Source organism: Aspergillus japonicus (genome assembly GCF_003184785.1).
Source record: "Aspergillus japonicus CBS 114.51 unplaced genomic scaffold BO86scaffold_5, whole genome shotgun sequence".
NCBI classification, from domain to species: Eukaryota; Fungi; Ascomycota; class Eurotiomycetes; order Eurotiales; family Aspergillaceae; genus Aspergillus; species Aspergillus japonicus.
The window spans coordinates 1,019,855-1,047,051 of record NW_020291642.1 but is presented as its reverse complement, the minus strand read 5'-3'; the positions used below and the strand labels follow the sequence as shown (position 1 = coordinate 1,047,051).

Here is a 27,197-nt window from a genome sequence, read left to right as displayed (position 1 = left end):
TGAGTACTCTTTGGCACTCAATCAAGTCCGCCAACTCACTTTGTATGTGGGTCTCTCTTGTGGGGGGATGCGGATTCCACTCAAATGTGACCAAAGGCGAGCGTGAAGACGAGGTTTATAGCCCACAGGTACTGCGGTAGGCGCTAACGCAGCCGCCTCGCCTCGGAGGAACTGCTGTTTTCTTGCTCGGGCCCTCTTTTGAATAGGGATTCCCTTCACCGCTTGCTCTGCCCGCAATTTTGGAGACCGCCTGCAGTAATCTCCTCTTCCTCTATTTGTAGGCAAGGGGACTTTGTTTCGGCGCATCGATTGTACTATAGCGGATTTACCTTACTAGTTGGATCATATTTACTTCCCAGCTATGACGCCTGTCTTTTGGGCTTTCCCAGTCCAAAGCACTGGCGTTTGAGAATTGTATATCGTTGCGTGTAGCCCATACCCTCTAGGAGAGTCGAACTCAATATTTCGAGGGCTTATTCCTTGATGCCTTAAAACAGTGATACATAATTGGTCGCCCAGATTAATCAGCTACCTAAGCTACCTTGTCAATAAGTACACTGGCTCGTGGAGATGATCTCTGGTCCACGAAAGGTGTATCTACGCTATTTATGTATGCTGTTGCGGCCACGCTAATTCTAAGTAGATGCTGATCGGTTCTTCGAGCACTCAAGTTTGACCGACTGAGTCTATAGATAGTAGACTTGGAACATGGCAGGTCATTGAGCTTAAAGACTGAGAAGACTGCGACCACCTCTATCTTCACAAAAGCCGATCCTTCCTTCTTGGAATCCAATCATCATGTCTAGCGGGTACAGCACCAAAATCCATCGCTCAAAGATAAATCATGAATGAAAAGCATCGGCATACAACCCAGCCGAGTCATCCCACCGGCACCGAGCAGCAGAGCTGGTTAACGGACACAGCAAGAACCCACCGCAGCCAAGAACCCAGCCCCGCTGCATATATTGACATACTCGGCAGCGAAGCCTGGAGGCCTTGCTACTCACCTAACATGGGACCACTTTTCCCGTTCTACAACCCTGAAATCGTGTTACAGGATTACCTTATCCGGGTTAAGCTGCGGGACCCTGAACAGAGAATTATCTTATCTGATCAACATGCAATTTGCATCCGGGGTTGTGATTAGTGGGCAGCCCCATTCACCCTGAGACAACCCACATTGCCAAGAGCCCGTCGCGGCCGGGCGAAGAACACCAGCACCGGTGCTGAGGGTGGGATGAGGTATAAATTCGAGGTCAACGAAGTCAATGGCAGTCTCGGCTAGGACAAATTTTTTCTCGCATATCCAATCAACGCAGATCTCGCACGTCAACCATAACACCTCACCATGCGTCTCTCCAACGTCCTTGCTCTCCTCTCCCTGGCAGTCCTGCCTGCCTTCGCTAGTCCAGTCGAGAGCAACAACCAGGTAATGCAGTTCTTGCTTTCCAGCATCTGAGAAACCGCCACTCCCCAAGATACTGATCATGTGTTTGGTGAATAGGAGCCCTCAATCAGCAAACGCTGCTGCATCCTCTGCGACAACCCCTACGCCCGCTGCGGCGCGAACGACAAGCGCGAGGCCGTCGAGACGGAGGCGGAGGCGCTCTTCGGCCCCGTCGCCAAGCGCTGCTGCGTCAACTGCGACGTCAACCGCTGCAAGCGCGACGAGGAGCCCGTGGCCTGGCCGGCGAAGCGCTGCTGCATCCTGTGCGATAACCCGTACGCGAGCTGTTTGACGAACGATAAGCGGGAGGCGGTGGAGACTTTGGAGGAGGCTGTTATGGGGGAGTATTAGGGGCTGTCTGCAAGCTAGTGCTATTGTTCATGGGGTACTTTTAGAATCTAAGAATACATGTTGGCATACGTCAGGTGGTTTTCAAATTGTTAAGAATTGGGCGGCCAGGCTCTAGGTCAAGGTAATCAAACTATAAATGAGACACACGACTCCCTTGTGAGTTTCTATGTGTGAGCTATAGTAAGCTTCTTCAACCGTTCCCTATTCAATGACATTATGCTTTCCCAAGAGCTTTACATGCATATGCATAGACCTCAAGACAATGTGTTTGTCAAGAACTGTAATCAGGGAGAAGGAGATAACACCTTTTTATTCATTAAGTGGTATACTTAATACGCTTTCCTCCAGATCTTGAGTGTATGTTGGGCAGTGCAGGACTATAGACTACGGAAGTCTTATAGTCATACAGTCGCGACAGTCTCCCAAATCACCGGAGCGACAACACAGGATAAGTGACCCCTGGCCTGCAAGGGCAGCTGCAAGGGATGCATGCCACGACGGCCACGACCCCAAACAACCCGATCCAGCAGCCAGCCCAATAGACTCACGCACCTCGAATCTCAGACACACATCCAACAATACGTAATCACATATCGAGCAATTCACCGACCAGACAGACCTCAGTCACCTCTAACCTACACCCTCCCTCCCTTCCTCCCTCCACCACGACACCATCCCATCCCATCCCAACCCACCAACTCAACAACCACAACCCACCCAACCAACAATGCACCTCACGCGCAATCAATGGCTCCAAGCCCTCACCCTCGCCCTACGTACATCCCCATCCCCTTGCCCCCTCCATCCCCTCCTCCTATCCCAACCTACAACCCACACTAACAAAAAAAAAAGTCCCAATCCAAGCCACCGCCAAAATCCTAACCACAGCCCCCGATCCCACCACCCCCGCCCTAACCTACAGCATCACCATCCCCAACACCAACACCAACACCAACACCAATACCACCTTCCCCCAATCCTCCTCCCTCAATTCATCCGAAAAGACCCAAGCCGGGACTGGACCAATCTACCTCCGCCTCACCGCCCCAACAACGATGCAATGGGTCTCCCTCGGCCAAGGGCCCGACATGGCCACCGCCAACATCTTCATCGTGTACGCGGCCTCCGCCACGACCGTCACGCTCTCCCCGCGGTCCGGGGGCCAGGGCCAGCCGAGTTATAACCCCGCTGCCAATGTGACGCTGCTCGAGGGGTCGGGGATCGTGGATGGGAGGATGGTGGCGGAGGTGCGGTGTGAGAACTGTTGGGGGTCGTGGCCTGCTGCTCCTTCTGGGTCTGGTGGTGCTGTGGTGGAGGGGGGTGAGGGTGGGGTTGGAGCTGCGACTGGGGCTGCGACTGGGGCTGGTGGTGGTAGCGGCGGGTTCGTGATGGATCGCAACGGGAATGAGACGGCGTGGTTCTGGGCGTATCAGCTGGGTGCGCCGCTGGACAGTGCGGATGTGGGGGCGGAGTTGGGGATGCATGATGTCAAGGGGGAGATGGTGTGGGATTTGAGGGAGGCGGGGTTCGAGGTTGGTGAGACGGGTTTGGAGGAGGGGTTTAATCCGTTTGCTTGAGGGGTTGAGGTTCATTGTAGAGGGGGAGGTGCACTGTCGAGGGGAAGGTGGTGAAGAGGTAGTTTGTTGCGTGGAAGGGTGGGTGGGTGGCAGTGCATGGAGTAGGGGTTTGACAGTCTGGTGGAGAGTGTACTGGGCTCATAAGCAGGTAGAACGAGGAACGTGAGAATGGAAACCAAACGAGGGTGGAACCAGCATATGCAAGCGACGAAAACTAATTATTTATTATAAGCAAATCAAAGCACTATCTTGTACATCATTACTTAGGAAATGCACAAGAACGTAGACTATAAACATGCCATAACCCCAGTGCAACCGACCATCCACCCAACCACTCCACCGAGAAAGGCCTACTCCTCCCCCTCCCCAAACTGCCGCGTCCACTCCTCCCGCCCCATCTTCCGCCCAAACGCCCCCGTCATCCGATCAAACCGCCACCGATAAACCGGCCACACCACCGAAGCCACCACCCCCATCACCCAATCCCTAACCGGCCGATCCCGCGGACTCGGCCCGCGCATGTTATTCAGCAGCAGCTCCGTCTCCCCGTCGACCGTGATATACCCCTGGCCCGCGCGCAGCCCCCGCAGCGTCAACTCGGCCACCTTGGCCGCCGTCAACCCGCCCTTGTTGTCGGCCGACCCCTCCATCTCTTTCAGCAGCTGCGGCTTGCGGATCTGCTCTTCATAAAATGCATCCGTGTAGATCGTGCCCGGGAAGCTGCAGTGCACGCGGATGTCCTGCTGCGCGCGGTAGAGCAGCACCTCCGACCGCAGGGTGTCGGCCAGCGCGCGCGTGGCGGCTTTCGTGGGCGTGTAGGCGGCGTAGCCCGGGAAGCCGAGGAAGGCCGCCGTCGAGGCGGTGAAGATCAGGTGCCGTTTGCTGTTACTGTTGCTGCTACTGTCGGCGGGCGGCTCCTGCAGCCAGCGCCGGAGGCAGGCGTGCGCGATGTACGCGGCCGCGAAGTAGTTCTGGTCCATGCAGGATTTGATTTCTTCAGGGGTGATGTTGGCAAAGAAGCCGACTTGGGCGGCGGTGCCGCCGGCGACGATGAAGAGGATGGATGGTGGGGTGGGGAGGGAGGTGATGAATTCTTGGACCTGAGGGGGGCCATGTTAGTATGTGCTGGTGGGAATGGGGTATGGGGTAGGGCTGAGTGTGGAAGAGGGGGGTCCAGGGACAGGCTTACCTGTTTCGGATCGGTCAGATCGACGGCGGCGGCGTTGATGACCTGATCCGCGGACTGCGTGTGGGAGAGCAGCTCTTTACGGGTCTCCTCGAGTGGGCCGGGACTTCTGGCTAGGATGGTGACATGGGCGCCTGCACGAGGTGGGTCGCATGTTAGTGGCTGCCTACGTTGGAGCTTGATTTGAGGTCAATGTGCCAGAAAAACATGCCTTGGGTGGTGAGTTGGATGGCGAGTTCGCGGCCCAGACCCTTTGATCCACCGGCGATGACGACGGTCTGCATGCATGTTAGACGGGGACTCTCTGTCACTGCGGGGGTGTGGGCGCCGACAGACCTGGCCTTGGACGTGAAAGTGCTTGCTTTGCGTCATGGTGTCACTTTTACACGCAGTCTTAGTGGATTTGGTGAAGAATGTACCGTACTATGGTTCAGTTCCGGAGGATAAACAAGAAATGATTCAGGGGTATTTCGCACAACCATGGGTTGATCAGGCTGGGATCTTTGCATGACTAGTGCTTATCGCCCGACGGAGTATTGTATTTCCGGCCTCAGCCTTGCTCGACGATCATTCCATAGTCTACCCATCAGGGGTGAAGATCACGAGATGGAGATCGGACATCGAGATGACAGAATGATGCTTCTGGAATGCAAGAGAACTTGATATGTCGGCATGTGCAGCCCTATCTGCCCTCCTCGTCTTTGGACCGGTGACTGCGGCAATTGAACCCGGGACCAGCATTATCGCGATCAACAGTGATTAGCCGGTGGGCCGCGCCAGCAAAGAACCTGTGGGGCCACCGGGGGTTTTGCCCTTGGTGCCATCTCGCCCTCTGGCTGGCCAGCTCTGGCGAACGCCTTCAGTGGGTCAGCGAACTGCCGGAGTCGAATCGGAGATTGGAATCGTCCATAGCGTCGACTCTATGCCCCGTAGACTCATACGCCATACGAGAGATAGAAAATAAACTCTGATGGGAGAACGGAAGCGAGGAAAAAGGAAAATAAGCGATGATCATGATCGTTAGGCACGAGAACCTGCAGCTGTCCGCATGGATCCGCCGCAGCTGAACAGTGGGTCTGTGGTCGTGGGACCTGCGTTGCCGCCCTGTGCAGGTAGATATAATAGCGTGCTTGCCTTCTGGAAACCCAATCTTCTAAAATAGGGTTTGCATATTTCTGTCTTTGGTTGACTGAGAAGCACAATGGCATCGTCTCCCTTCATCATCACGGAGCACATTATTGGGTGCCAGCATGTTCGCGAATACCCTCATGCGACGAGACACGGCGACGACGCGCTGCAGCTGGTAGTGAAGCGGTATACTCCCAAGTCGAACCCGGATCCCCAGCCGGGAGATGTCACAATCATTGGTGCGCATGCGAGTGGGATGCCCAAGGTAGGCATCGTTGTAATTCCACTGCATACTGCGCTCATTAGCCTGACAAGCCACTAATGCACCGAGAACAGGAGCTCTACGAACCAATCTGGGAAGACACCCTCGCAAAGCTCGAGCACCAGGGTGTCCGGATCCGCTCGATCTGGGTCGCTGATACAGCCAGCCAGGCCGCCAGCGGGCTATTGAACAGACAAAATCTAGGGAATGACCGTAAGCAACGCCTGAAAACGACAAGCCTTTTCCATACTGATTCAATTGCAGCATCCTGGTTCGACCACTCCCGAGACCTCCTGCATTTAATCAACACCTTCAAAGCTGAGATGCCACGCCCGATCTTCGGCGTAGGACACAGTCTCGGCGCCGGACAGCTGTAAGTCCCTCGCTTCCCAACCGACACCTTGGATGGGAATGACCGTCGACTCAGAATCTTATTATCCCTAATGCACCCTCGCCTCCTCACCTCCCTCATCCTCATCGACCCCGTCCTGGCCCCGGACGTCCACACCGGCAAAGGCGCCGCCTTCGCCCGCGCCTCCCTCTCCGCCCCCGACAAGTGGGCCAGCCGCGCCGCCGCCACGACATTTCTGCGCAAACAGTATCGCAGATGGGATCCGCGGGCGTTCGATCGCTTAGTTGAGTACGGCCTATTTGACACCCCTTCAGGAGTCAGTCTTACCACCTCGCGCCACCAAGAGGTAATACAGTACCTCCGCGCCAATTTCTCGGGCCGCAAGCCTTTAGTCCCAGAGCATGAGTCGGAGGAGCATGATGCGGTGGTCCACGCGGATATCATCGGTCCCGCGCACGCGGTCGCCCCGTTCTATCGGTACGAGCCGATCCTGGCGTTCAAGCTGCTGAAGCATGTGCGGCCGTCCGTGTTGTATGTCTTTGGTGAGAGGAGTCCGATTTCAACATCGGAGATGCGGGAGGAGAAGGTGGAGCGGACGGGACGAGGGATCGGGGGGAGTGGTGGGCGTTCGCGGGGGAGGGTGAAGGAGGTTGTTGTTCCGGCTGCTGGGCATCAGGTGCCATTTGAAGATGTAGGAGGTGTGGCGGCTGCGATGGCGGGGTGGTTGGGGGAGGAGGTGAGGAGATGGAAGGTAGACGAGGAGAGGATACAGCGGGATTGGGGGGAGCGGTCGGTGGAGGCAAGGGTGTCTTTGTCTGGGGAGTGGGAGACTCAGTTGAAAGACTCTTTGAAGAGGAAAGATAAGGTTGTGAGGGCGAAGCTTTGAGATACCCGTTGAGGATAGATGAGGGATAAGGAAGTAAGCAGAAGCTGGCTTATAGGATAATGTTGGATAGATCATGTCATGCTTAGCAATAAATCGGGAGCATAAGGGCGCTGACTAGGCTTGAAAAGGTGAATTTTTTGGTGTTGTGTTATGGTAATGTTGATATCATTTTTTCGCTCTGCGCATTTTGTTTCTGACTGGAGGGCTAAAGCTCCTATGTTTCTCCCTCACAAACAGTCGAGTCCTCCTTTCCATCCCTTCAAGCCCATCCTTACATTCTGACACAGTCACCTCACTCGTTAGCTTTTGTGTTGATAATTCCTGAATTCATCAGAAGACTCCACAACCAACTCTTTCCAGCACGCAGCAAGCCTCCCCTGGCAAAGCCTGTCCGCAAGGGCTTGACTCGCTCTGACGCCATCATGAGTCTCTCCAGCTTACCCGCCGAGCTCATCCTCATGATCGCAGAAAACCTCGACTCAGAAAAAGCGATCAACTCTCTGACTCGAACCAACCGATTCTTCTACTCCCTGTTGAACCCCTTTCTCTACCGCTCTCATGCACGAAACAACGTCTGGCTCTCTGCTCTGCAGCATGCTGCAAAGCGAAACCTCCCGGGAGTGATTGAACACCTCGTCAATGCTGGTGTTAGTCTCCACAGTCGGGAAACATGGTTCTATCACATACTTTGGAAAATTGGCAAGCCTGATTGTTACCACCCGCTCGTCTCGGCTGCAGGTTCAGGCCACGCCAATGTCATGGAGATACTATTGGACCAAGAAGGACTGACTAGCGGGCTCACCGAAGAACACTTCTCTGGTATGATGTTTTGGGCAGTACGGAACAGCCACACCGAAGTAGTAAAGGTGATGCTGGACCGAAAATTGCTGGGCCCGTGGAGAGTCGATGCTGGCAATTTCCTTTACGATGCTGCCGAAGACAGCTGCATTGATATTGTGAATCTACTGTTGAACGATGCAGATGAACGAACAAAAACAGGCCTCTTATCTGCAACCGTTCGGCAGCGAGAACTGAACAAGGCGCTCCTTGGGGGGATGAGAAGGCAGAACTCTGAAGACATAATCACACTATCACTGAAGGCGGGAGCTGATGTCAATTTCGTTTCTGAGCCGGCGGGTACTCCTCTCGGACAAGCTGCGTACTACAAACACGTGGGTGCTGTGAAGCTGCTCCTTGAGGCCGGGGCGAACCCCAATATTCTCGAATGCCGAAAATGGGGACCACTTGCGCGCGCAATGCAACGCAGGGTAGATGAAAGTGGGTGGTCAGGGCTATCCTCATGGAACCCCCCCGGGCACGATCCAGAAGATCCTGACCTACAAACGCCACCCCACCAGATGTCAACCTTCGTCAGGGAAATCTTCCGTCTCCTTTTCGAGTATGGAGCGGAACCATCTCGAGCTGGGGGTAGTTGGGCACTTCACCGTGCTATATATTATCAGTGTCACGAGGCGGCACACCTGTTGTGCGACAAAGGTACTCAGATCACCACGTCCCTTGTTCACGAATCTCGGCAAGGGGTATTGAACCAAGCAGTAGCGGATCGCGACTTTGCAGCTATCAAGGCTATGGTGCCGGAAGTGTGGTCTAGATATGCCTGAGCAGTACTCCCGAGCTCGACATTCCAGGCATCCAGGTTTCAACATGTACATAAATGGTGTAAGAACTGTTGCTCATTTTTGTTCCAAGCCTGAGATAGTAGTGTCTCAATTGGCTCAGAGAAATTAGCATAAGGTCATCAAGAATTAGCTGCATATCATGAACACACAAGCTTCATATCGTACTATAGCCGCCAAGGGAAAGGACCATTTAGCGCACCCTCCACAACCGATGGATCCTCTAAGATTGTATTGATATCCCTCAGATCAACAAGATAATTGTAGCAGAGTAAGAGACATTGCCCTACATATGATAAGAATTTGACGAGGTCTCCGGTAGACAGGGCTGATTATGTGTTTACTCATCTGGCGTCCCTATCCGCATTAATCCACAGGACCTGACTCTAATTTGAGATCATCATTAACCCTGTAAGACCTTCGTCCAAACCTATCATCAGCCCATCAGCCACTAATCCCATACCCATACCCAGAAACCCCCTAGGGAAAGGGATCATACGCTCCCTCCCCCCAACAAGCGCCCTGCACCTCATCACCCGCAACATCGACCTCAGCAACCCCCTGGGCCCCAAACCTCTTAATTACTCCCCCTCCCACGGCCTCAGCATCAAACGCAACCCACCCCTTCCCTTCCAACCCATGCAGCGGATCCTTCGCGAACGCCAACAAATAATCCTGCATCGTCTCACTAGTCCTCACCTCCTCCCCCGTCGTCTCATCACCCCGCACCAACCCAAATGTCCCAAAATTCATCGTCAAATCACTCGAATGATACGCCCCCATCCACCCCAACGGACTCACATTACTAAAATTGCCCGCAAACTGATACCGATACGTCTTCAGCCCCGCGCGCTGGCGCACCATACTCGTATTCGCACTGACGCACAGCCAATCGCGCAGCGTCACCGCATTCACGCCCTCCTGCCACGGGCCAGCCGTCAGATTATTGGTAGGGAAGGGGTAGAGCGGGGCGGCCTCGTTGGCGCAGTTCGAGATAATTGCCGGCGTCTTCGCGATGAGCCCTTTCGCGGCGCGCGCCGGGTAATCCGCGAAGATGACCTTCTCGTCCGCGACGGGGGCGAAGGTCATGGTGGGGACGGTCTTGGCGTCGCCGTAGCGGCCGATGAAATTCTGGATTTTCTCGACGGGGACCTGGCGCATGCATTCGAGTTCCTTGTGGGGGTGGTGGGGGAAATCGCACCCGAGGTTTTTCGCCACAAAGGTGAAGTTCGAGTGCGTGGTGTCTAGACTGGGGGTGGTCTTGAGGGCCGTGCCGGACTGCGAGATGGTCGCGCGCGCCAGCAGGTTCTCTGGGAAGGCGTAGGTGTGGTAGTCGACGCTCATGGCGCCGGCGGATTGGCCCCACAGCGTGATGGCGCGCGGGTCGCCCCCGAACTGCCGGATGTGCGCGTGCACCCACTCCAGCGCGGCGCGCTGGTCGAGGATCCCCAGGTTCTGGTCGGATAGGCCGGCCGCGTTGGGGAACCCCATGATGTTCAGCCGGTAGTTCGTCGTCACGACGATGTGGCCCTGCGTGCGGTTGACCCATTCGGCGGGCAGCTGATAGGGCACGCGGATCCCGCCGGTGCGGAATTGCCCCCCGCTGTAGAAGACGAGCACCGGCAGGTTGGAGGTCGCGGTTGCGTTGGCGGGCGTCCAGATCGCCAGTTGTAGGCAGTCTTCGGCGCTGTGCTGGGCCATTGCCGCGGCGGTGGAGTTTTGGTCGGGCGCATTGGAGATCAGGAAGTCGGGCACCAGGGTGCCGAAGACGGAGGGGCCCCGGTAGACGTACTGCGAGCAGGCCGGGGGGAATTGCGTGGCATTGTGGTGCTGGTTGGAGGCCGGGAGTGGGTGAGGGGGCAGCCAGCGGCGGGAGCCGACGGGGGGTTGTGCGTAGGGGATGGCGCGGAACTCGCGGACGGAGGGATAGGTTGGGTTGTAGAGGCCGGTGTAACTGCCGGTGCTGGTGTGCACGGTCAATGCGTCGTCACTGTGGTGGGAGGTTGCGGTCACGCATTGCGTGGGTAGCAGCAGCAGTAGCAGCGATGCGGATAATGATGGGACTCTCATTATCACGAGCGGGAGGGTAATTTGGTGGCTGCAGCTACTTCAAGGGTTCTCGGAGAGTGCAGGTGGCCCTGCATGAACGATCTCAGGCCTAGGTGCCAATATTTAATCAATGTCTGGGGTTTGGCCGGCCCTCCGCAATATGCGGAGTCCTTTCCCCCGGTTCCCCATGATTCGATGACAGCGGTAGCTGGCTTTCCCATTGCCGAATTTCTGTCCGAGATGGATTCGGTGGCTTGTCGTCTGGAGTCGAATGAGTTAGGGCGCAGTCGGCTGCACCTCGGGAATCGGATATTCCGAGCAGCAGTGCAGCGTCCCTGGATTGATGTAACCCTACAATAACGGGTTGCTTTTATTAAGAGCTGCAAGACGACCCGTCGAGACTAAAGCCTTCGCTTCCGTCTTACGCCGTCAAGAGATATCTATTTCTGTGCCGCTGTGTCGCTGGGGAAGACATTATGATCGCGGTTTATTGCATCACCTGCCGTTGACTCGAGTTCTCGGCACAATATAGTCCGACACGTGGAGGAGCCGATAAGATAGTTTCGCTTTCATCTGTGCAGTACGGTAGCTTGGCAGTCAACTAGAACAACTCCATGCCTGAAATTGTGGGCAAGGGCCCCGTTTCTCAAGAGTAGCCAGACTATCGATCGCACTGCATGAGCGCGATGTCCAAGACACCTACCCATGCTCCATCCGGAACTTCCTGTGTCCATCCGCCGAATTTTCCGCTTAGTCCTCTAGCATTGGGGTCGATCACCGTCAAAACAAGTAGCGATCATCCGGTGATCTCATTCCCGTTGTTCTTACACTATGGCTCTTGCCAAGCATTGAACACAGCAAACAGGAAGCCAAGCCGCTCAGCCGTCCGGAACAGGCATTGTCATTATCTTGACACCAGATCAAAGCTCACCCAAAGCAAAGTCATAAGCACTCAACCAATATACGAGCTAATCTCCACGATAAATTGTAACGGTGGACAGTACGAGGTAATTCAAAGAAAAGCGGTTGCCTACGGGCTCCGGAGGCCATCCGGCATATTCTCCGTCTTGGCACTTGACCGTTCTTTTCTTTGCAGAAACTCGGGAATTCCGAGCGGCGCTAACGCAGGCTTGCAGCACGCCGTTTATTCCTATTCGGGCAAGGATCTGATCATCCGCGGCCCGGTGTTTCCAGTGGTAGGGGTGGTTTCTATAGTCTATTTACTTCATACTGCATAGTGAAACGTGCATGCTGTCATCCAGGCTCCATGTTTGACTCCATTCCTTGGCAGTCGTTCCTGGTGCAGCAGGTACCTCCCGGCGGGTTGTGAGTACAGATTCGCAATGCTGATCTGTGCTGGCTATCTCGGTTTCTCGATGTGCTCCACTGCCTGCGATCGTTGAAGCCATGTATAAATACCTGCCTTGATGCCGATCGATTGGGGCGTGTAGATTGCCATCATCTCTTCCACTCTCCACTCATTTTCCCAAGAATCTAGCCCACCATGCGGTTGCACGCCGGAGCCCTCCTGCTCTCCAGCCTGAGCCAGGCGCTGGCCCTCCCATCCAGCCACAGCACCAGCACCCGCGACACCTCGTCCCTGGTTGTCGAAGACGCCCCTGATCACGTCCGCCCCTACGTGATCCGGCACTATTCCCACGCGCGGGCCGTGACCGTGGACACGCAGCTGTATCGGTTCTACGTTACCGGCCCTTCCTCGGGGTACGCCTTCACCCTCATGGGCACCAACGCACCGCACAGCGACGCGCTAGGCGTGCTCCCACACATCCACCAGAAGCACTATGAGAACTTCTACTGCAACAAGGGCAGCTTCCAGCTGTGGGCGCAGAGCGGCAACGAGACGCAGCAGACGCGGGTTTTATCGTCTGGGGACTACGGCAGCGTGCCCCGCAACGTGACGCATACGTTCCAGATCCAGGACCCGGACACCGAGATGACGGGAGTGATCGTCCCTGGAGGGTTTGAGTGAGTCCAACCCTAACCTCCCGTTTCCCCCTTCACCCATACAACAACCTAACCCAAAGAAAGGGACCTCTTCTACTACCTCGGCACCAACGCCACCGACACAACCCACACCCCCTACATCCCCTCCTCGAGCGACAGCTCCTCGACCACCGGCCCCGACTCCTCCACCATCTCAACCCTGCAATCCTTCGACGTCTACGCCGAGCTCTCCTTCACCCCGCGCACCGACACCGTCAACGGCACCGCCCCGGCCAACACAGTCTGGCACACCGGTGCCAACGCCCTCGCCTCCACCGCCGGCGACCCCTACTTCATCGCCAACGGCTGGGGCCCCAAGTACCTCAACTCGCAGTACGGGTACCAGATCGTCGCGCCCTTCGTCACGGCCACCCAGGCCCAGGACACGAACTACACGCTGTCCACCATCTCCATGAGTACCACCCCCAGCACGGTGACGGTGCCCACGTGGTCGTTCCCCGGGGCGTGTGCGTTCCAGGTCCAGGAGGGCCGGGTCGTGGTACAGATCGGGGACTATGCTGCTACGGAATTGGGCAGCGGCGATGTCGCGTTTATCCCTGGCGGTGTCGAGTTCAAGTACTACAGTGAGGCGTATTTTAGCAAGGTGTTGTTTGTGAGTTCGGGGAGTGACGGGTTGGATCAGAACTTGGTGGACGGCGGGGAGGAGTGGAGCTCGGTCAGTTTTCCGGCGGATTGGTAGGGTTTGGGTTTAGGGTAGGGGGTGATTGACTACGATGGGATGGTGGTCAGTTATAGATATTTTTTCTTCTTGGAATTTATATAATTTTCTTCTTCTTAGAAAGGGGTTACCGTTGAGATATGAGTTTGGGCCTTGGTGGGGGTTTACATAGACCTCTTGGGGACACAGCAACTTTGGGAAGAATATATCTTGGACCAGCATGATCACTTCGAAAATCTTCGGAAACATGGGTTTGTCACATACCCCCAGGCCATCGAAAGAACTGTTGTTTTGATAAACATTGAGTTTGCGCTTATGACTTGTCAGGCAAGAAAGAATCATAATGTCGATAAGAGCATTCACCACGGGACAACACATGGCCAACAGGCACCATACTGATCTGTTGCTAAGAGTCTGAAGCAAAAATGTGACAGTAACATCAAGAAACATCCTCGATGGTCTAACGGTCATGATTTCCGCTTGTCAATCCCTACCGGGAACAAGCGCGGGAGACCTGGGTTCGACTCCCAGTCGGGGAGATGTCTTTTTGTGGGTCACCACATAGGATGTGCCACAGCATCGACACAAATATCCATTGTTTTTGTTCTCCATAGTAGCCCAGCATTTTGAGTAGATCTCGAGCCATTGCTTCTGCACTCGAACCCGTGTTAGATGCTGAACCCGTACAAATCACCTGCTTCTCAGTTTATGCTCCGGCTCATCGCCGATCTCCTCCATCTTCGCCTCCAAAAGCCGAGTCATCCTCCCCACCACCTCCCGATACTCCGGTTCATGATAGATGTTGAACAGCTCCAACGGGTCCTCCAGACAGTCAAACAACTCCCACTCCTTGTAGTCCTCCCCACCCGGCCTGGCCCCCTCCACATCCAACGGCTCATTATACCAGTAGATCAACTTATACCGCTGATCGCGGACCCCATAATGCGCATACGCCTCATGGATCACATCATTATGCATCCAGTACCGATGATAGGCAACCTGCTGCCACTCCGCCGGCGTGTTGCCCCGCAGCACCTCCCGAAAACTCCGCCCCTGCATATAACTCGGCTGCTTCACCCGCGCGAAGTCGAGAAACGTGGGCGCGAAGTCGACATTACAGACGATATCCTCGCCGACGGACCCCGGGGCGATCTCGCGCGGGTACCGGACCAGAAACGGCATCTGGAAGCTCTCCTCGTACATGAAGCGCTTGTCGAACCAGCCGTGCTCCCCCAGGAAGAAGCCCTGGTCGGAGGTGTACACCACGAGGGTGTTCTCGGCCAGCCCGGGCTCGGCGTCCAGCGCGTCCAGCAGCCGGCCCACGTTCTCGTCCACGCTGTGGATCGTGCGCAGGTACCGCTGCATGTACCGCTGGTACTTGAAGTCGGCCAGCTCCGCCGCATCCTGAAAGGTGAAGACCGTGCCGTCGTCGACGTCCACCAGCCGGAGGCGGCGCACGTCGTCGTCAGACTCCGGGGCGGGCACCTTGCGCCGGCCGTCGAACATGCGTTCCCCAACATCCCGGGCGCCGCCGTCGGGCTGCGCCAGCCCCAGATCGAAGTAGGTCATGTCCTCGGCGACGCGCATCTTGGCGGTCTGGGCGGCGCGCGCGCGGTGCTTGTACGCGTCCGAGTAGGTCGCCGGCACGCGGATGCGGTGGCGGTAGAGGTGCTTGTGGCGCGGGTCGCACTCCCAGCTGCGGTGCGGGGCCTTGTGGTGGCACATGAGGAAGAACGGGCGCGCGCGGTCGCGGTCGCGGATGAAGGCGATGCTCTTGTCCGTGATCAGGTCCGTCGCGTAGCCTTCCTCCGTGACTCCCGTGGCCGGCGTGTCGGGTCCGATGAACGTCGGGTCGAAGTACTCGCCCTGGCCCCGCAGGATGGACCAGTAGTCGAACCCCGTGGGCTCGTGCGGTTTCCCTTCGCCCAGGTGCCATTTCCCCACCATCGCCGTCTGGTATCCGCCGCTGCTGCGCAGGTGCTTGGCCACGTGGGGCAGGTGCTTGTTGATCTTCGACGCCAGCGTCAGCACCCCGTTGACGTGGTTGTATGTCCCCGTCAGGATCGCCGCGCGCGACGGCGTGCAGATGCTGTTCGTCACGTAGCAGTGGTTGAGGCGCATGCCTTCGTGCGCGATGCGGTCCAGGTGCGGCGTGTGGTTGATGTTGGCCCCGTAGCAGGAGATGGCCTTCGCGGCGTGGTCGTCGGCCATGATGAAGACGATGTTCGGGGGCGGTGGGGGTTTTTCTCGGATGGTCATTATGGTGGGTTTCGAGGTGTTTACTGCCACAGATGAGAAGGGTAGGTGGGAGTTGCTGGAGGAAGTGCTGTTTAGTTGGGTTGGTTGCCCGGATGAGCTGGGTTATTTGAGAGAAGGGTTCGGGACGGCTCCGATGTCGGGTCGCAGCAGCCGGTGCTTTGCGCAGAGAAAATGTCTTATCTGCGCTTGAGACGCTGTATGGCGTGGTACACCTTTTGGGAATAAGGTGGGATGAAACGTGGGCTGGAACCAACAATATGCGAGCAAGGGATCTGGGGTAATCCGGCTCCACTATGGCGTTATGACGGCAGATCTCTCAGCCGACACGGAAACCATATCTGTCAATACAGTTGTCTATCAGTTCCAGGCAGGCAACTGAGCAAGAAATCAGCTCTAAGAGAACTGATGCACAATCTCGATATGAATAGTAGAGAAGAGAGTCTTTCTGCCATATGGCCTTTATTGCGGAAGTGGTTGTGACAAATGGATATGTGCAAAAAAATCATAAGCAGCACAGAATTATGGTTATATCTAGAAACTACCTCGTACCTCAAGATGCACACATGAATCCAACGAATGGAAGAGAATAACCCGAAGCAGCACTGTCGTCTGTACGGGCACATCCAGAACTTCCCATCCGAGATTGTATGCTAACGCCTATGTCTCGCATCAAGGAAGACAGGTAATCATCTCGACGAAAGAGTTGGGGACGCTGAAACATAGCGTACAGGAAACTATAATTCAGTCGTAAGAAGCCTAAATTATTGAGTTCTTCACTATGCCATTAAACTCTAGAAATGGAGATATCAATCACCTAATCAAACAAACCATTTCCGTGGCTGTATACTAGGTCTAGATTGACCAACAAATTATCGTACTGTACACACAAAAGATATTTCTCTAGTATCTCCTCCACAATCCTAAGAGTCCAGCACAGCTCTACTGTACTGCACCTTGCAGCTGCACTGCACTGTTCAAACACAGAGACTTCCGCATACGTATTCACATCTGCAACACCCCACAAGCCCTACCGTATCTACCTCAACACACCCCTCCAGTACAGAGTCCACCCCCCTAAATCGACTCCGGCGGCTTCGTAACATGCGTCAACTTATCCCTACCCAGAAGATTAGCCAAGCCCAGACAACCATCCCCCACCCCCAGACCACACCTCCCCAAAGAAGGGACAACAAACCCATTCAACTTCTTGACCCACGCCCCAAATCCCTCATGATCATAGTCCTTCTCATTCCACATATCCTTATGATACACCACCTGCTCGGCCCCGGCATCACCGGACGGCTCCAGCCGCAAACTCACCAGGCTATCCACCACCTTGGACGCATGCAGCCCCGCCACCGTATACCGCTGGCGCTGCTTCCACACCAGCTCGTCGGCCGGCGACGGCACCACCTCGGTGGCCAGCGTCTCCGACCGCGCGAACAGCTTGGGGATCCCGTACCACTGGCCCGCAATCTTATAGCGCGTGTCGCAGTAGCTGAGGGGGTCGTCGTAGACGGCTTGCTCGGCGTAGACCTGCATGTCGGATTCGGAGGCGCTGCCGCCGTATAAATTCAGGATGTGGTGCTGGATGGCTTGGCGGGCCGGGGAGAGCGGGAGGGAGGCGTCCGGGTTCGGGGCGTAGGAGAGTTGGTGCGTGCGAGGGTCCTGGGGCGGGGTCGGGTGGGGTTCGACGGTGCGTTGCGCCGGGTGGGGGGCTGTGGTTGATGGCATTTTGGCGGGATCGGTGTTCTCTGGACGAAATCGAAAAGGAAAAGAATTGGTTGAGATAGAGGTAGAGGTAGATCTAGGGTTAGATCTAGGGTTGATTAAGTGTCGGAGGAACTTGGGATGAGGGGTTCCGTATATTTGCGGTGGTTATGTATGGTATTTATGCTTTCCCAGGAGGGGGTGATGTCATGGTTGGATCAAGGGGTCGATTTGGTTCATGAAGTCATTTGAGGGCGGGAGTCGGTCCGCCACTTTGCTTCTGTGGCTTGTGTCTTGGATGAGAGCGGGATATCATATTCTTACAACTCCTGGTGTCGAGTTACAGTTTGCATGTTGTGTAGTCTAGCTAGAATGGACAGGGTAGTGAGTCTTGATGCGAGATAGGGCTTGGAGTTAGGGCAAAAGTCCAAGACAGGCCGCCGAGGGAAGTTCAATACTGTACTGTACAATACCATCTCATATGGCCAGGCCTCCATTCCACCCCCCTTGACTCAGCAGCCACCCCCCATTCTGCAGCACCTGGAACACCGCCTCAGGATCATACTTGCGCGCAACCTCTCCCAGTCGCCGCACATTCTCCACGCCATAGCTCGCCAGCGGATCCTGATCGTGCGCCGCATAGTTGGAGTACTTGTACGGAAGATACACCCCGTGTTCCTTGGCCGATGCTTCTGCGATGTCCACGATCGAGCGGATTGCCTGTCGGACTCGGTCTTCATCTTGAGCATGCTTCCAGTCCGCTCGCGCGAGGAACCCTATCACCATGTTAGTCATGTGCGAAGGCGCACTAAAACATGGGCGGCGAGAAAAGGACGTACATGACTGGCCCACCGGCTCTAAGCCCAGCGGACTGTTGGCGGAGACCTGCATCGCCAGGGAAGACATTGGCTGGAAGACGGTGGTCAGAGTCAGCCCCTCGACATCCTTCAGTTCTTCCACATGCTCTGCGTGGGCTTTCTCGATCGCGCGATAGACCTCCAGGCACGGTCGGCTGGACATGGTGCGGAATTCGTGGCTGCGGGGTCTCCGTCAGTATACCCTATCAGCGTACGGAGAAGGATTGCGCTTACAGGGTTGGCTCGGCCTCGTTGACTGATGCGACAGCCTGCACGAGATCGTACACAGACCGCACCCCGGCGGGGACGAAGGTGGCGACGGAGGGGATGTTGTAAAAAGGCTCGAAGACCGCGGGCCGTTCGATCGGGGCGCAGTAGACGTAGACGATGAGAATGAACTGGTCGGTCGCGTTCCAGATCAGGGTCGCCTTGTTGTCTGTCTCGATGGATTGGTGGTATTGCATGAGTGCGTCCAGCAGTTGCTCGCTGGCGGTGGGCGGGTAGATCTGGACCTCCGCCCAGATCTGGTTGGGGATGGTTACCATGTCCATCCGGGTGACGATTCCTGGGACTCAGTCAGACGAGTTGATTCTGGTCCGGAACACTGGAGACTCAGACCATAATTAGGACCTCCTCCTTTCAATGCCCAGAAGAGGTCGCTGTTTTCTTGCGCGTTGGCATTGACGATCCGGGAGTCGGCGAGAACGACCTGCGACCGGTAGGGTTAGGGTTGGGGTTGGAATCCGAGAAACATCAGATCCAGGTCATACCTCGTAGTTGCACACGTTCATCGCGCCCATACCATACTGACTGTTCTGGAATGATATCCCTCCTCCTAGCAACAAACCCGACACTCCGACATCCGGGACGCGGCCGCCGGCCACGACCAGACCGTGCGCTTCGAGTCCCCGGTAGACATCCAGCCACCGCAAGCCCACGCCGATCTTGGCAATGCTCTTGTCGTCCGAGAGCTCGATCTGGTTGAAATTACTCAACGAAATGACCACGCCGCCCTCGTTGCTGGTGAACCCAGGGATCTGCAGCCGGCCCCCACCGCGGATGGAGAACTTCACGTGGAAGAATCGGCACAGAGCCAGCGCAGTCGCAACCTGTGGCGCCGATGACGGAGAGACGATCACTTGCGGCTGGAGCCAGCAATTGGTGGACCTGCGCTGATCGATGAGTGCCCGACCAGGGGATTGGTGGTTGATTGTCTGGTGCGGTGCACATACCAAGGCATTTGACGCTGGGACTCGTACCCACTGGCCCCTGGAGCCACGCTGTGGCTGGGGAAGCACAGAGCAAACGCTTGGGATACATGGGACCCTCTTTGCTGGTCTTTCTCGGCGTCCGGAAGGGCAGTGTACGTCGAGAGAACAGCCTCAAGCTGGCTGTGGCGCTCGGCATCTAGCTGAGCAGCAGAGAGGACGGCAGCTGCGGTCGGAGTCATTGTGGCGGCGGCGGGAGAAACTCCGAGAGGGGTGTTTAATTCTGCAGGCAAAACGTGGGAACAGGGGAACGGAGCGAGTTTTAATCAAATTCAGAGTGTCTCGCCATTCATGCCGAGGCGCCGTTTCCCATAGCCCCCTTGGCAAGTGGGGATTGTCGCGGCACGAAGTCGACGCTATCCCAGCCGGACCGTCGACGGACCGCAACTAAAACCCAATACCGGCTCGATATGGACGGGAACTTAAATGATCTGGGGGTTTGGGTCTCACCATTGACCCAGTATGACCCACTGCTGCGATTCCGCAAGCGATCCTTCAGGGCCTTTGGCAGGCTTGCACAAACTCCCTGCCCGCCCGTTCTCCCCACGGTTCCCGCTCTGTCTTCTTCGTCTGTTTCTTCTCAACCGCGCGTCGATGTGACTGACCCTCTGGACTCACAATTGCTGGTGAGCATGGAGAGCCCTCTGCGTCCACGCAGTGATGGCAGCGGCACGTCGCATATGACTATTGCAGTGCGGGTTGTCGTGCTGACTCTGGCGATTCCTACCACTTTGGTCTGTGTCTTGCGGGTATGCTCCCCCCCCCCCCGTCCCCAGTTGACCCATCGCAGACCCAACCGACTAAGTGGTGACAGTTGTACCTGCGCAAGTTTGTGACCAAGCAATTTGGTCTGGACGACTGGCTCGTGCTTCTCGCGCTGGTAAGTGATGTCCAAGTTTGTCCGTGGCAACTTCCAACAATTGACTGTCGGTCTCGACAAGATCGGGGTAGATTTGTTTTCAGCACTGGCATACACGATCACATACTACGGGCTGGGCGAGCCACTGCAAAATGTCTCCGCCGACCAGCTCGTGGTCTTTCTCACCGTCAGTTGCCCTCGAATCGAATTGCGATCGTTACTAAACCCCATCAGCTGGAATATGCCTCGCAGTGCGCCTACCTCGTCATCGCCGCCACCGTGAAAGCCAGTCTCCTCCTCTTCATCATGCGCCTGTTCCCCACCCGATTCGTCCACCTTGTCGGTCGCTGTCTGCTGGGTTTCATCGCCGCCTTCACCCTCTCCGGCACCCTGGCGCTGGTCTTCCAGTGCCGGCCCGTGCAGGCGGCGTACGATAAAACCCTCACCCACGCCACCTGCTACGCCCCGGAAACCTCCTACGCGATCCTCATGATGCAGGGTGTCATCATGTTCGTGCTGGATGTGATAATCCTGGTTCTGCCCATGAGACCTATCTGGCAGCTGCAGATGCCCATGAAAAAGCGGCTGTTGGTGCTGGGGCTGTTGTGCATTGGTGCGTCTTAAACCTTTCCGGATCTATACCCTCAGACTGGACTAAATGATGAGCGTAGGGTTCACCGCATGTGTCGCGGCACTCGTGCGTTTCTCCACCCTCAAATTCGCCAACGACACGACAAACTTCACCTGTAAGTGTCACGCCCCTCCCTTTCTTGACGAAGACAGCTGACGTGTCAGACTCGGCATCCATGTCCCTGATCTGGATGGAAATCGAGTTCAACCTCGGCCTTATGTCGGGTTCGTTGTCCTCCTTGCGCAAGCTGTGGGGGCTCCGCTCCCTGATCTCGAAGAGCCAGGACAGCCGGCACGGCGACTCGAGGCAATCTGCGGCTTTTGACCTGGTTCCGCGGAGCTGGGGCCACCGCGGGATCACGAAAAAGACGGAGATTCTGAGGGTGGTGGAGTCGCATGGGAGTCAGGAGCCGATCGCTGCGACATAGATCGTGTGGAGCATGAGATGCACTCGGTAGAGGAACTTTGCGATCTGGAATGAGGAGTTGGTGGTTGTTAGAAGCCCTGTTGGTATGTTCGGTCTTTATGCGAGGATCCAGATGTAGTATATGATACCCAACTCATGAATCTGTTCTTCCGTATGCTGTGTTATTTCTTGAAAGAACTCACGAGCACTAAGTAGAGAATAACTCCAACTATGGCTGAGCTTCATGGCTACGCAAACAGCTTATGTCATGGGGACTCGTTATCAATATTTACTCAGTGACATACCTTGGTGAAGAAACTAGATGGAATTTCAATTTCCTCATCACAGCTCATGATTGCCCTTGGCGGAACCAAAGCTTGAAAAATCATCGCTTCTCGCATAAGTGTCCCAAGAGCTTATATATCAGAGCTCGGGTAGCGGACACTTGCGCTCAAGAATACTACAAGAACATGTTCTGGAGATCTTCAGTCTGGTCAAGGCGTAGTGGGCTTGCCACCTACCGAGGGAAAACAACCGAACATGCAACAATGGCGCGGCTGAAGCCGCCAGCTTCCCGGGAGTCAGTAGGCTGCGGGAGTGTTCGCAGGGGCGAGAAAAGCCCCCTGCTGGACACGTAGCGACGAGCAAAAGCATGGCAAGGTTCTCCGAAAACAGACCAATGAGTTGGCGAAGCGTGACCGCGAGATCAATGCCTTGCTCTCCCACGTCGACTTTCTGATCTCGCTGGTGAATAAAGAAAAGACCCTCAGCCAGGCGAGGGATGTTACTCGCTTCACCTACGCCACCGTCTTCTTTCTCCCGGTGGGGCTTGCGGTCAGTATCTTCAGTATGAGCGGGCCGCCGGACCATACCGCGATTGTCGGCATAGAATCCCTGCAATCGTCGCCTTGGTGGTCACGGTGGCTTTCTTATGGCTTGTCATCAGAGTTCCAACACGGTTATATCCTCGCGACGGGGGCACTGACTGGCTAGTGGGAGTCTTCCGGGCGGGGAAATCGGAGGAGTTGATCCACGCGTCCTCTGTGCAGGAAATCGTCAAGCCAATCACTGCCAATCCGGAGAAAGTCGACGAAGCCGACACAAATGAAGAATCTATCTCTCCGGCTGGGCACCGGTCCATCACTCGTTATATATCTCATAAGATCGGGGCATTGTCTGCCCTGAGACACCGACACGCCGCAAGGGAGAACGAGGGTGACGACCGAGCCTGAAACTTGTCAGTAGATCCCACGAGTGGAAAAGCCAGTCCGGAAGCCATCGGAAGAGAGTTCGGCAGGCTGCTCTTGTATGAAGTTCAGATCTTGATAGACTAAGATGACAGTACATTCGCAAGCACGAAACATAGAGCACTCATATTAGTGTCCAGCATGAAGTACGAAGAGATATGTCTTTCCAGAACATGCATGCTTATGCATGAGCCGAGAAAGAGAGATCCGATGGGAAACCCGCGTGGATGCAAAGACAAACAAGGGCAAATCTGACTACCCGAGGCAGTCAAACAAAATGACTAAAAATATATGACAAGAGTGGGATTCGAACCCACGCCATCAAACGATGATCAGGAAGCTGTGAAGCTGAATGTTAAGGTAACCTTAACCTGACGCCTTAGACCAACTCGGCCATCTTGCCTGTTGTTGAAGATGTCATTAAACATGTGCTCTATCATCAACAATCAAATTGCTGCTCCACAGAGCGTCTACATCTGGATGATTTCACATTCACGGCCCATCATTGAACCAGCAGCCACTTTCCTTGCGCTAAAGATCTCTATACTTACAAATCCAGTGGTGATAAATAGTAGACGTGTCGATATTGTGTATGGAGAGTAGTTATTATATTGAGTTCCATTATACCTACCCTAGAGTAAGTCCCCTGTCTACAATAATTGCACAGAACTGAAGTAAGATGCATAAGACAGAATTCCAGTCACATTACATAGGCTTTCTCAAGATACAATAATACCAAGCCCGCCACTTTTCCTCCCCCGACTACGAGGCTGCATCTCTATGTGCAAAGACAACCCGAATGAACGGACACGATCCCTCTATGATCAATGCTCAGGGTGAACAGTCCACCATGACCCAATATCACCTCTTCAAGTCTTCTGCTTCCACAGGCCGCGGATAGACCCAGGCAAGAACCACTCCAAATACTTCCAAACCTTTCCTGGGGTATCAGCAGCAGCAGTCATCCCCAGCCCTCCGACGGAAGCGAGATAGTCGCTCGCGTATATTACCTCATAGTCATTAGAGAAGCCGTTGAACTGTGTCGCGCTCACCACACTGTACGCTACACCCGAAAACTGCATTAGCAAACCCCGCAGAAAGAATCAACCGGATGAGAAATATAGACAAAACTCACCACCCATCTCCCGAAAAACCAACCAATCTCCCACCTTGACCTCGCCCTCCATCACCACTTCCTTCGCCACACAGTCGATCCCATCGCACGTCGGCCCCCAGATCGAATACGGATGCGGCCCCGTCGCGCGCTGCTTCATTTGCCCGTTATCATCATCCCTCAAGGGAGCCAGGTCCGGGACAAAGACTTCATTTTCCAACAGGACCAACATGAAGCTCCCATACACCCCGTCATTCAGATATAGCATGTCGGGGGTGATGGACGGGTACGCCTGAAACTCGTCGAGCAGCGGCTGCAGCTGCCGCCGCCGCGAGATCACCTTGCAGGCCATGGTGTAGAGGGTGCGGGCGAAGTAACGGCCTGGTTCGGCGATGACGCGCACAGCGGACGAGTCGGGGAAGGCTCCGTCGATGGCACGCGCGAGGGGGCCGGCCATCTCTTCGAAGTTGGTGTCCTGGAAGCCGCCGCCTACATCGAGGATGTCCATGGGTGGTAGGCCTAGGTGGGTTGCGAGGTCGAAGACGTGGCGGGCTTGGTGGACGGCTGTTGTGAATGCTGCCGGGTTACGGGCGCCGGACCCTGTGGGTGTAAAAGGGCTTGTTAGTGGGGTTAACGCGGGGTATAACACAGGGTAGGTGGATGGGTGGTGCGCGTGACTGCGTGCCTGTGCACTCTGTGTGCTGCGCACTTGTATGCGCTCATGTGTTTATCTGTGTGCACGCGTGTGGAGGACTTTTTCGGAACTCGCCCTTCACAGACAGAAAGAAATGACTTAAGAGGGAAAAAATATATGACATACCCACGTGAAAACTCACCCCCCTTACACAAAGACCCAACTCCTTTGCCCGTTGCAGCAGCGGCTCAGCTGATGCCAGCGGCGCGCCGAACTTGTTGCCCAGCTGCGCGGCGGCGGTGTCGTCCTGCGCGTAGATCCGGAGCAGCAGGTGCATATTCGGCGCGTGGGCCTTCATCTTGTCGAGCTCGTCGATATTGTCGAATGTGGTGAGGGAGATGCCCCGGGCAGCGGCCACGCGGATGGCGGAGATGGACTTGCATGGATGCGCGAAGATAATGCGGGAAGGGTCCACGCCTAGAGACAAGACCAGCTCAATCTCCGTCTGGGAGGCACAGTCGAATCCCAGGCCCAGGTCGGCGAGAAACCGCAGGAAGCGCACGTCCGAGTTGCATTTCACGGCTGGCGGGTCATAAAACGCTTGGTCAGCCTATTCTGTTGCTGCGGTGGCAGGGCTACGTGGGTGCGTGAAGGGGTTTTGCTCATGAAGCAGGGGACGACACTGACCGTAGAATGGGGCTATATTGGGTAGAGCGCGTCGCCAACGGTTGTAAAGCTTCAAGGCTGGGCCTGTGTCGGCGATGAAGAATGGGCGATCACTCTGTGTGCTATGGGGGTCTTTGTTGACTTCTGTGATGCGGTTGGCGATGAGGTGGTCGATGAGTTTCCCCGCGGAGGGGAGTTCGAGGAGGACCATCGTAGATGATATTGGAGATGTGCAATGGGTGTGTGCAATGGTTGATGGAGAGATCACAAAGATGGGTCCAGGGCTCTGTTTTATAATAGCTTGGGCAGGTGGATTGCCAACAGCGACATTCTATCTTTTTGCTCAGGCTCACTCAATCTCATGCTCGGTGGTTGCCTACGCGTAGAGCCTGACCAGGCACCATGCTTGTTTCATAGTCGCCCAAGGTAACAGCTTGCATATGATTCATGTGTGGACTAGTCTAAATGGTCCAGTGTTATGGGAGATGTCTCATCGATAGTGTTGGACGTAGGGCTGTCTTGAACTCAGCTTTCTGACACGAAATTTGCTTGGCATTATGGCCATATCAAACACTCCCTATCTCTCTTGTTTCAATATCTTGGGGGTTGGTTTCAGTTTCTGCTGTTATGCTGGCACTGGACTGTTCGTTGTCCGTGTTTGAGATGTCTGGCTCCTGATATTCGGCCAGGGAGGATACGCTTCCAAGACAAAATACCACAGTCACGTATTCGAACCTGCAGTAGTGACTCAGTACTGGAACCAGACAGCTTGCTATCATACTACAAGATCTACGGTTTGTCAGCCAACATCAGTTCGCGACGACAGGATTCTGCATGCTGGCGGCATTTGCGGAAGTTGCGACACCAGCTCTGGGCGGCCACGTCCTTGACACGCTTTAGGCACGATGCGAGGGGAGGCCATGATCAAGGATGGGGGACAGATCTGGCACATCATCTAGCAGTGTTGAGGTATGAGCAGGTTGGTTTCTATCGCCCTGTTCACGATCTGGGCACTTTCTTGTATCAGTATGGCTCATCCTGCATGCATGATCTGTTCTGCTACGCCACATTTTCCACCGTAAGCGGAGACATCTAGCAGGAGAACATCTGCCACGAGTGGACTGGTCACGTTGTCGCCATCGACGCGCATTATGGGCTGCTGGTCATAGATTAACGTAGCGTTGAGCAGCATCGGGGCTGACGTCGGGTAGAAGCTGCATCTCGGGTTGTCAAGTGATGGTGCCCATTACTCGGGCCGCATTCCTTGGAAGTTTGCAGTAGGACTTTGGCACTTCTGGTTCTTTTCTGTTGGGTGGTGGATCTTAGAACAGTATTTGTAGAGGGCGGTCATTTTATTGTCAGTTGTAGAACAGCGGTAGTGAATTGGTGACCCCAGGCCTAGTCTGCGACCGCATTAGTATATATTCCTCCGGGCAGAAGTGCAATATCTGTACAAAGTAGAGCTGACCGCGTGCGCAGTCAGTTACCCAAGTAGATAAAAGCCCAAGAGTCTCAGACAGACTACTACTCACCTATTCCACTTTTCTATCACCTTATTCGTCGGAAGATCATTTATTACTTGCTACTTATAGGGCCTTGAGGAAGTCGATGAGCAAAATTGATGCACTTGTAGGTTGGGGTTAAGAATTTATAGCATTACTAGGTTGTGATCTTCAACAGGCAAGCCCGGCTAGCTCAATCGGCAGAGCGTGAGACTCTTAATCTCAAGGTTGCGGGTTCAACCCCCGCGTTGGGCTGTTCAATTTCTTTTTGTTTTCCACTCTCTATATAACATACACATTACACACTTTTAAATCTCTTTACGCTGTCTTTTACTTCTCCCAATCACAGCTATCGTATAAAATAACCCCTAACCACCTACTTCACCTATGGTAGCTGAAAACTTGATTATTCTCTCTGTTGATCGCATCACTACCTCAGTGCACTCCACCGGAACCCCCCCGCATTACAACCAAGAACCTCAGCGCA

General features: G+C 55.2%; 12 protein-coding genes and 3 non-coding genes across 15 annotated transcripts; 8 read left to right on the top strand and 7 right to left on the bottom strand.

Moving 5' to 3' along the window:
• The first annotated feature begins 1,314 nt into the window (after positions 1-1,314).
• Positions 1,315-1,826, top strand: BO86DRAFT_437108 (uncharacterized protein). Its single transcript, XM_025676048.1, has 2 exons — positions 1,315-1,429; positions 1,505-1,826. Exons 1-2 carry the CDS (start codon positions 1,349-1,351, stop codon positions 1,796-1,798), a joined length of 375 nt encoding a protein of 124 aa, XP_025531733.1. The 5' UTR covers positions 1,315-1,348; the 3' UTR covers positions 1,799-1,826.
• A 699-nt stretch (positions 1,827-2,525) lies between these two features.
• On the top strand, positions 2,526-3,590 carry BO86DRAFT_453614 (CBD9-like protein; the record flags this gene model as incomplete). The annotated part of the gene is made up of 2 exons (XM_025677001.1): positions 2,526-2,574; positions 2,651-3,590. 2 exons carry the CDS (start codon positions 2,526-2,528, stop codon positions 3,373-3,375), a joined length of 774 nt encoding a protein of 257 aa, XP_025531732.1. The 3' UTR covers positions 3,376-3,590.
• A 135-nt stretch (positions 3,591-3,725) lies between these two features.
• On the bottom strand, positions 3,726-5,024 carry BO86DRAFT_354730 (SDR family oxidoreductase; the record flags this gene model as incomplete). The annotated part of the gene is made up of 4 exons (XM_025669592.1): positions 4,898-5,024; positions 4,773-4,839; positions 4,565-4,695; positions 3,726-4,475 (listed from the first exon to the last, which is right to left on the bottom strand). Exons 1-4 carry the CDS (start codon positions 4,931-4,933, stop codon positions 3,726-3,728), a joined length of 984 nt encoding a protein of 327 aa, XP_025531731.1. The 5' UTR covers positions 4,934-5,024.
• Positions 5,025-5,609: 585 nt separating this feature from the next.
• Positions 5,610-7,276, top strand: BO86DRAFT_406972 (alpha/beta hydrolase; the record flags this gene model as incomplete). The annotated part of the gene is made up of 5 exons (XM_025674227.1): positions 5,610-5,635; positions 5,759-5,954; positions 6,026-6,164; positions 6,216-6,324; positions 6,379-7,276. 5 exons carry the CDS (start codon positions 5,610-5,612, stop codon positions 7,187-7,189), a joined length of 1,281 nt encoding a protein of 426 aa, XP_025531730.1. The 3' UTR covers positions 7,190-7,276.
• Positions 7,277-9,105: 1,829 nt separating this feature from the next.
• On the bottom strand, positions 9,106-11,224 carry BO86DRAFT_437087 (carboxylesterase). The gene has a single exon (XM_025676047.1). The coding sequence runs from the start codon at positions 10,894-10,896 to the stop codon at positions 9,307-9,309; it is 1,590 nt and encodes a 529-aa protein (XP_025531729.1). The 5' UTR covers positions 10,897-11,224; the 3' UTR covers positions 9,106-9,306.
• Positions 11,225-12,142: 918 nt separating this feature from the next.
• BO86DRAFT_437084 (quercetin 2,3-dioxygenase anaerobically complexed with the substrate kaempferol) lies at positions 12,143-13,579 on the top strand (the record flags this gene model as incomplete). Its single annotated transcript, XM_025676046.1, has 3 exons — positions 12,143-12,201; positions 12,457-12,861; positions 12,925-13,579. 3 exons carry the CDS (start codon positions 12,143-12,145, stop codon positions 13,577-13,579), a joined length of 1,119 nt encoding a protein of 372 aa, XP_025531728.1.
• A 428-nt stretch (positions 13,580-14,007) lies between these two features.
• Positions 14,008-14,097, top strand: BO86DRAFT_t48. The gene has a single exon. It is a non-coding gene; the product is annotated as a tRNA-Asp (tRNA).
• Positions 14,098-14,248: 151 nt separating this feature from the next.
• Positions 14,249-15,817, bottom strand: BO86DRAFT_304517 (sulfatase family protein; the record flags this gene model as incomplete). Its single annotated transcript, XM_025667624.1, has 1 exon — positions 14,249-15,817. The coding sequence occupies one exon, from the start codon at positions 15,815-15,817 to the stop codon at positions 14,249-14,251; it is 1,569 nt and encodes a 522-aa protein (XP_025531727.1).
• Positions 15,818-16,679: 862 nt separating this feature from the next.
• Positions 16,680-17,645, bottom strand: BO86DRAFT_331287 (uncharacterized protein). The gene is made up of 2 exons (XM_025668741.1): positions 17,013-17,645; positions 16,680-16,934 (listed from the first exon to the last, which is right to left on the bottom strand). Exons 1-2 carry the CDS (start codon positions 17,549-17,551, stop codon positions 16,892-16,894), a joined length of 582 nt encoding a protein of 193 aa, XP_025531726.1. The 5' UTR covers positions 17,552-17,645; the 3' UTR covers positions 16,680-16,891.
• A 211-nt stretch (positions 17,646-17,856) lies between these two features.
• Positions 17,857-19,861, bottom strand: BO86DRAFT_354719 (FAD-binding oxidoreductase). Its single transcript, XM_025669591.1, has 6 exons — positions 19,617-19,861; positions 19,155-19,551; positions 19,003-19,093; positions 18,619-18,949; positions 18,367-18,563; positions 17,857-18,303 (listed from the first exon to the last, which is right to left on the bottom strand). The coding sequence occupies exons 1-6, from the start codon at positions 19,832-19,834 to the stop codon at positions 18,005-18,007; spliced, it is 1,533 nt and encodes a 510-aa protein (XP_025531725.1). The 5' UTR covers positions 19,835-19,861; the 3' UTR covers positions 17,857-18,004.
• A 201-nt stretch (positions 19,862-20,062) lies between these two features.
• On the top strand, positions 20,063-21,569 carry BO86DRAFT_396117 (uncharacterized protein; the record flags this gene model as incomplete). Its single annotated transcript, XM_025673379.1, has 6 exons — positions 20,063-20,401; positions 20,467-20,532; positions 20,594-20,698; positions 20,746-21,124; positions 21,183-21,257; positions 21,307-21,569. The coding sequence occupies 6 exons, from the start codon at positions 20,063-20,065 to the stop codon at positions 21,567-21,569; spliced, it is 1,227 nt and encodes a 408-aa protein (XP_025531724.1).
• A 526-nt stretch (positions 21,570-22,095) lies between these two features.
• Positions 22,096-22,779, top strand: BO86DRAFT_396116 (uncharacterized protein; the record flags this gene model as incomplete). The annotated part of the gene is made up of 3 exons (XM_025673378.1): positions 22,096-22,127; positions 22,186-22,394; positions 22,541-22,779. 3 exons carry the CDS (start codon positions 22,096-22,098, stop codon positions 22,777-22,779), a joined length of 480 nt encoding a protein of 159 aa, XP_025531723.1.
• A 307-nt stretch (positions 22,780-23,086) lies between these two features.
• Positions 23,087-23,197, bottom strand: BO86DRAFT_t46. The gene has a single exon. It is a non-coding gene; the product is annotated as a tRNA-Leu (tRNA).
• A 466-nt stretch (positions 23,198-23,663) lies between these two features.
• BO86DRAFT_304172 (type III PLP-dependent enzyme) lies at positions 23,664-25,419 on the bottom strand (the record flags this gene model as incomplete). The annotated part of the gene is made up of 4 exons (XM_025667603.1): positions 23,664-23,857; positions 23,930-24,508; positions 24,729-25,124; positions 25,230-25,419. 4 exons carry the CDS (start codon positions 25,417-25,419, stop codon positions 23,664-23,666), a joined length of 1,359 nt encoding a protein of 452 aa, XP_025531722.1.
• Positions 25,420-26,892: 1,473 nt separating this feature from the next.
• On the top strand, positions 26,893-26,965 carry BO86DRAFT_t49. Its single transcript has one exon. It is a non-coding gene; the product is annotated as a tRNA-Lys (tRNA).
• Positions 26,966-27,197: the final 232 nt, after the last annotated feature.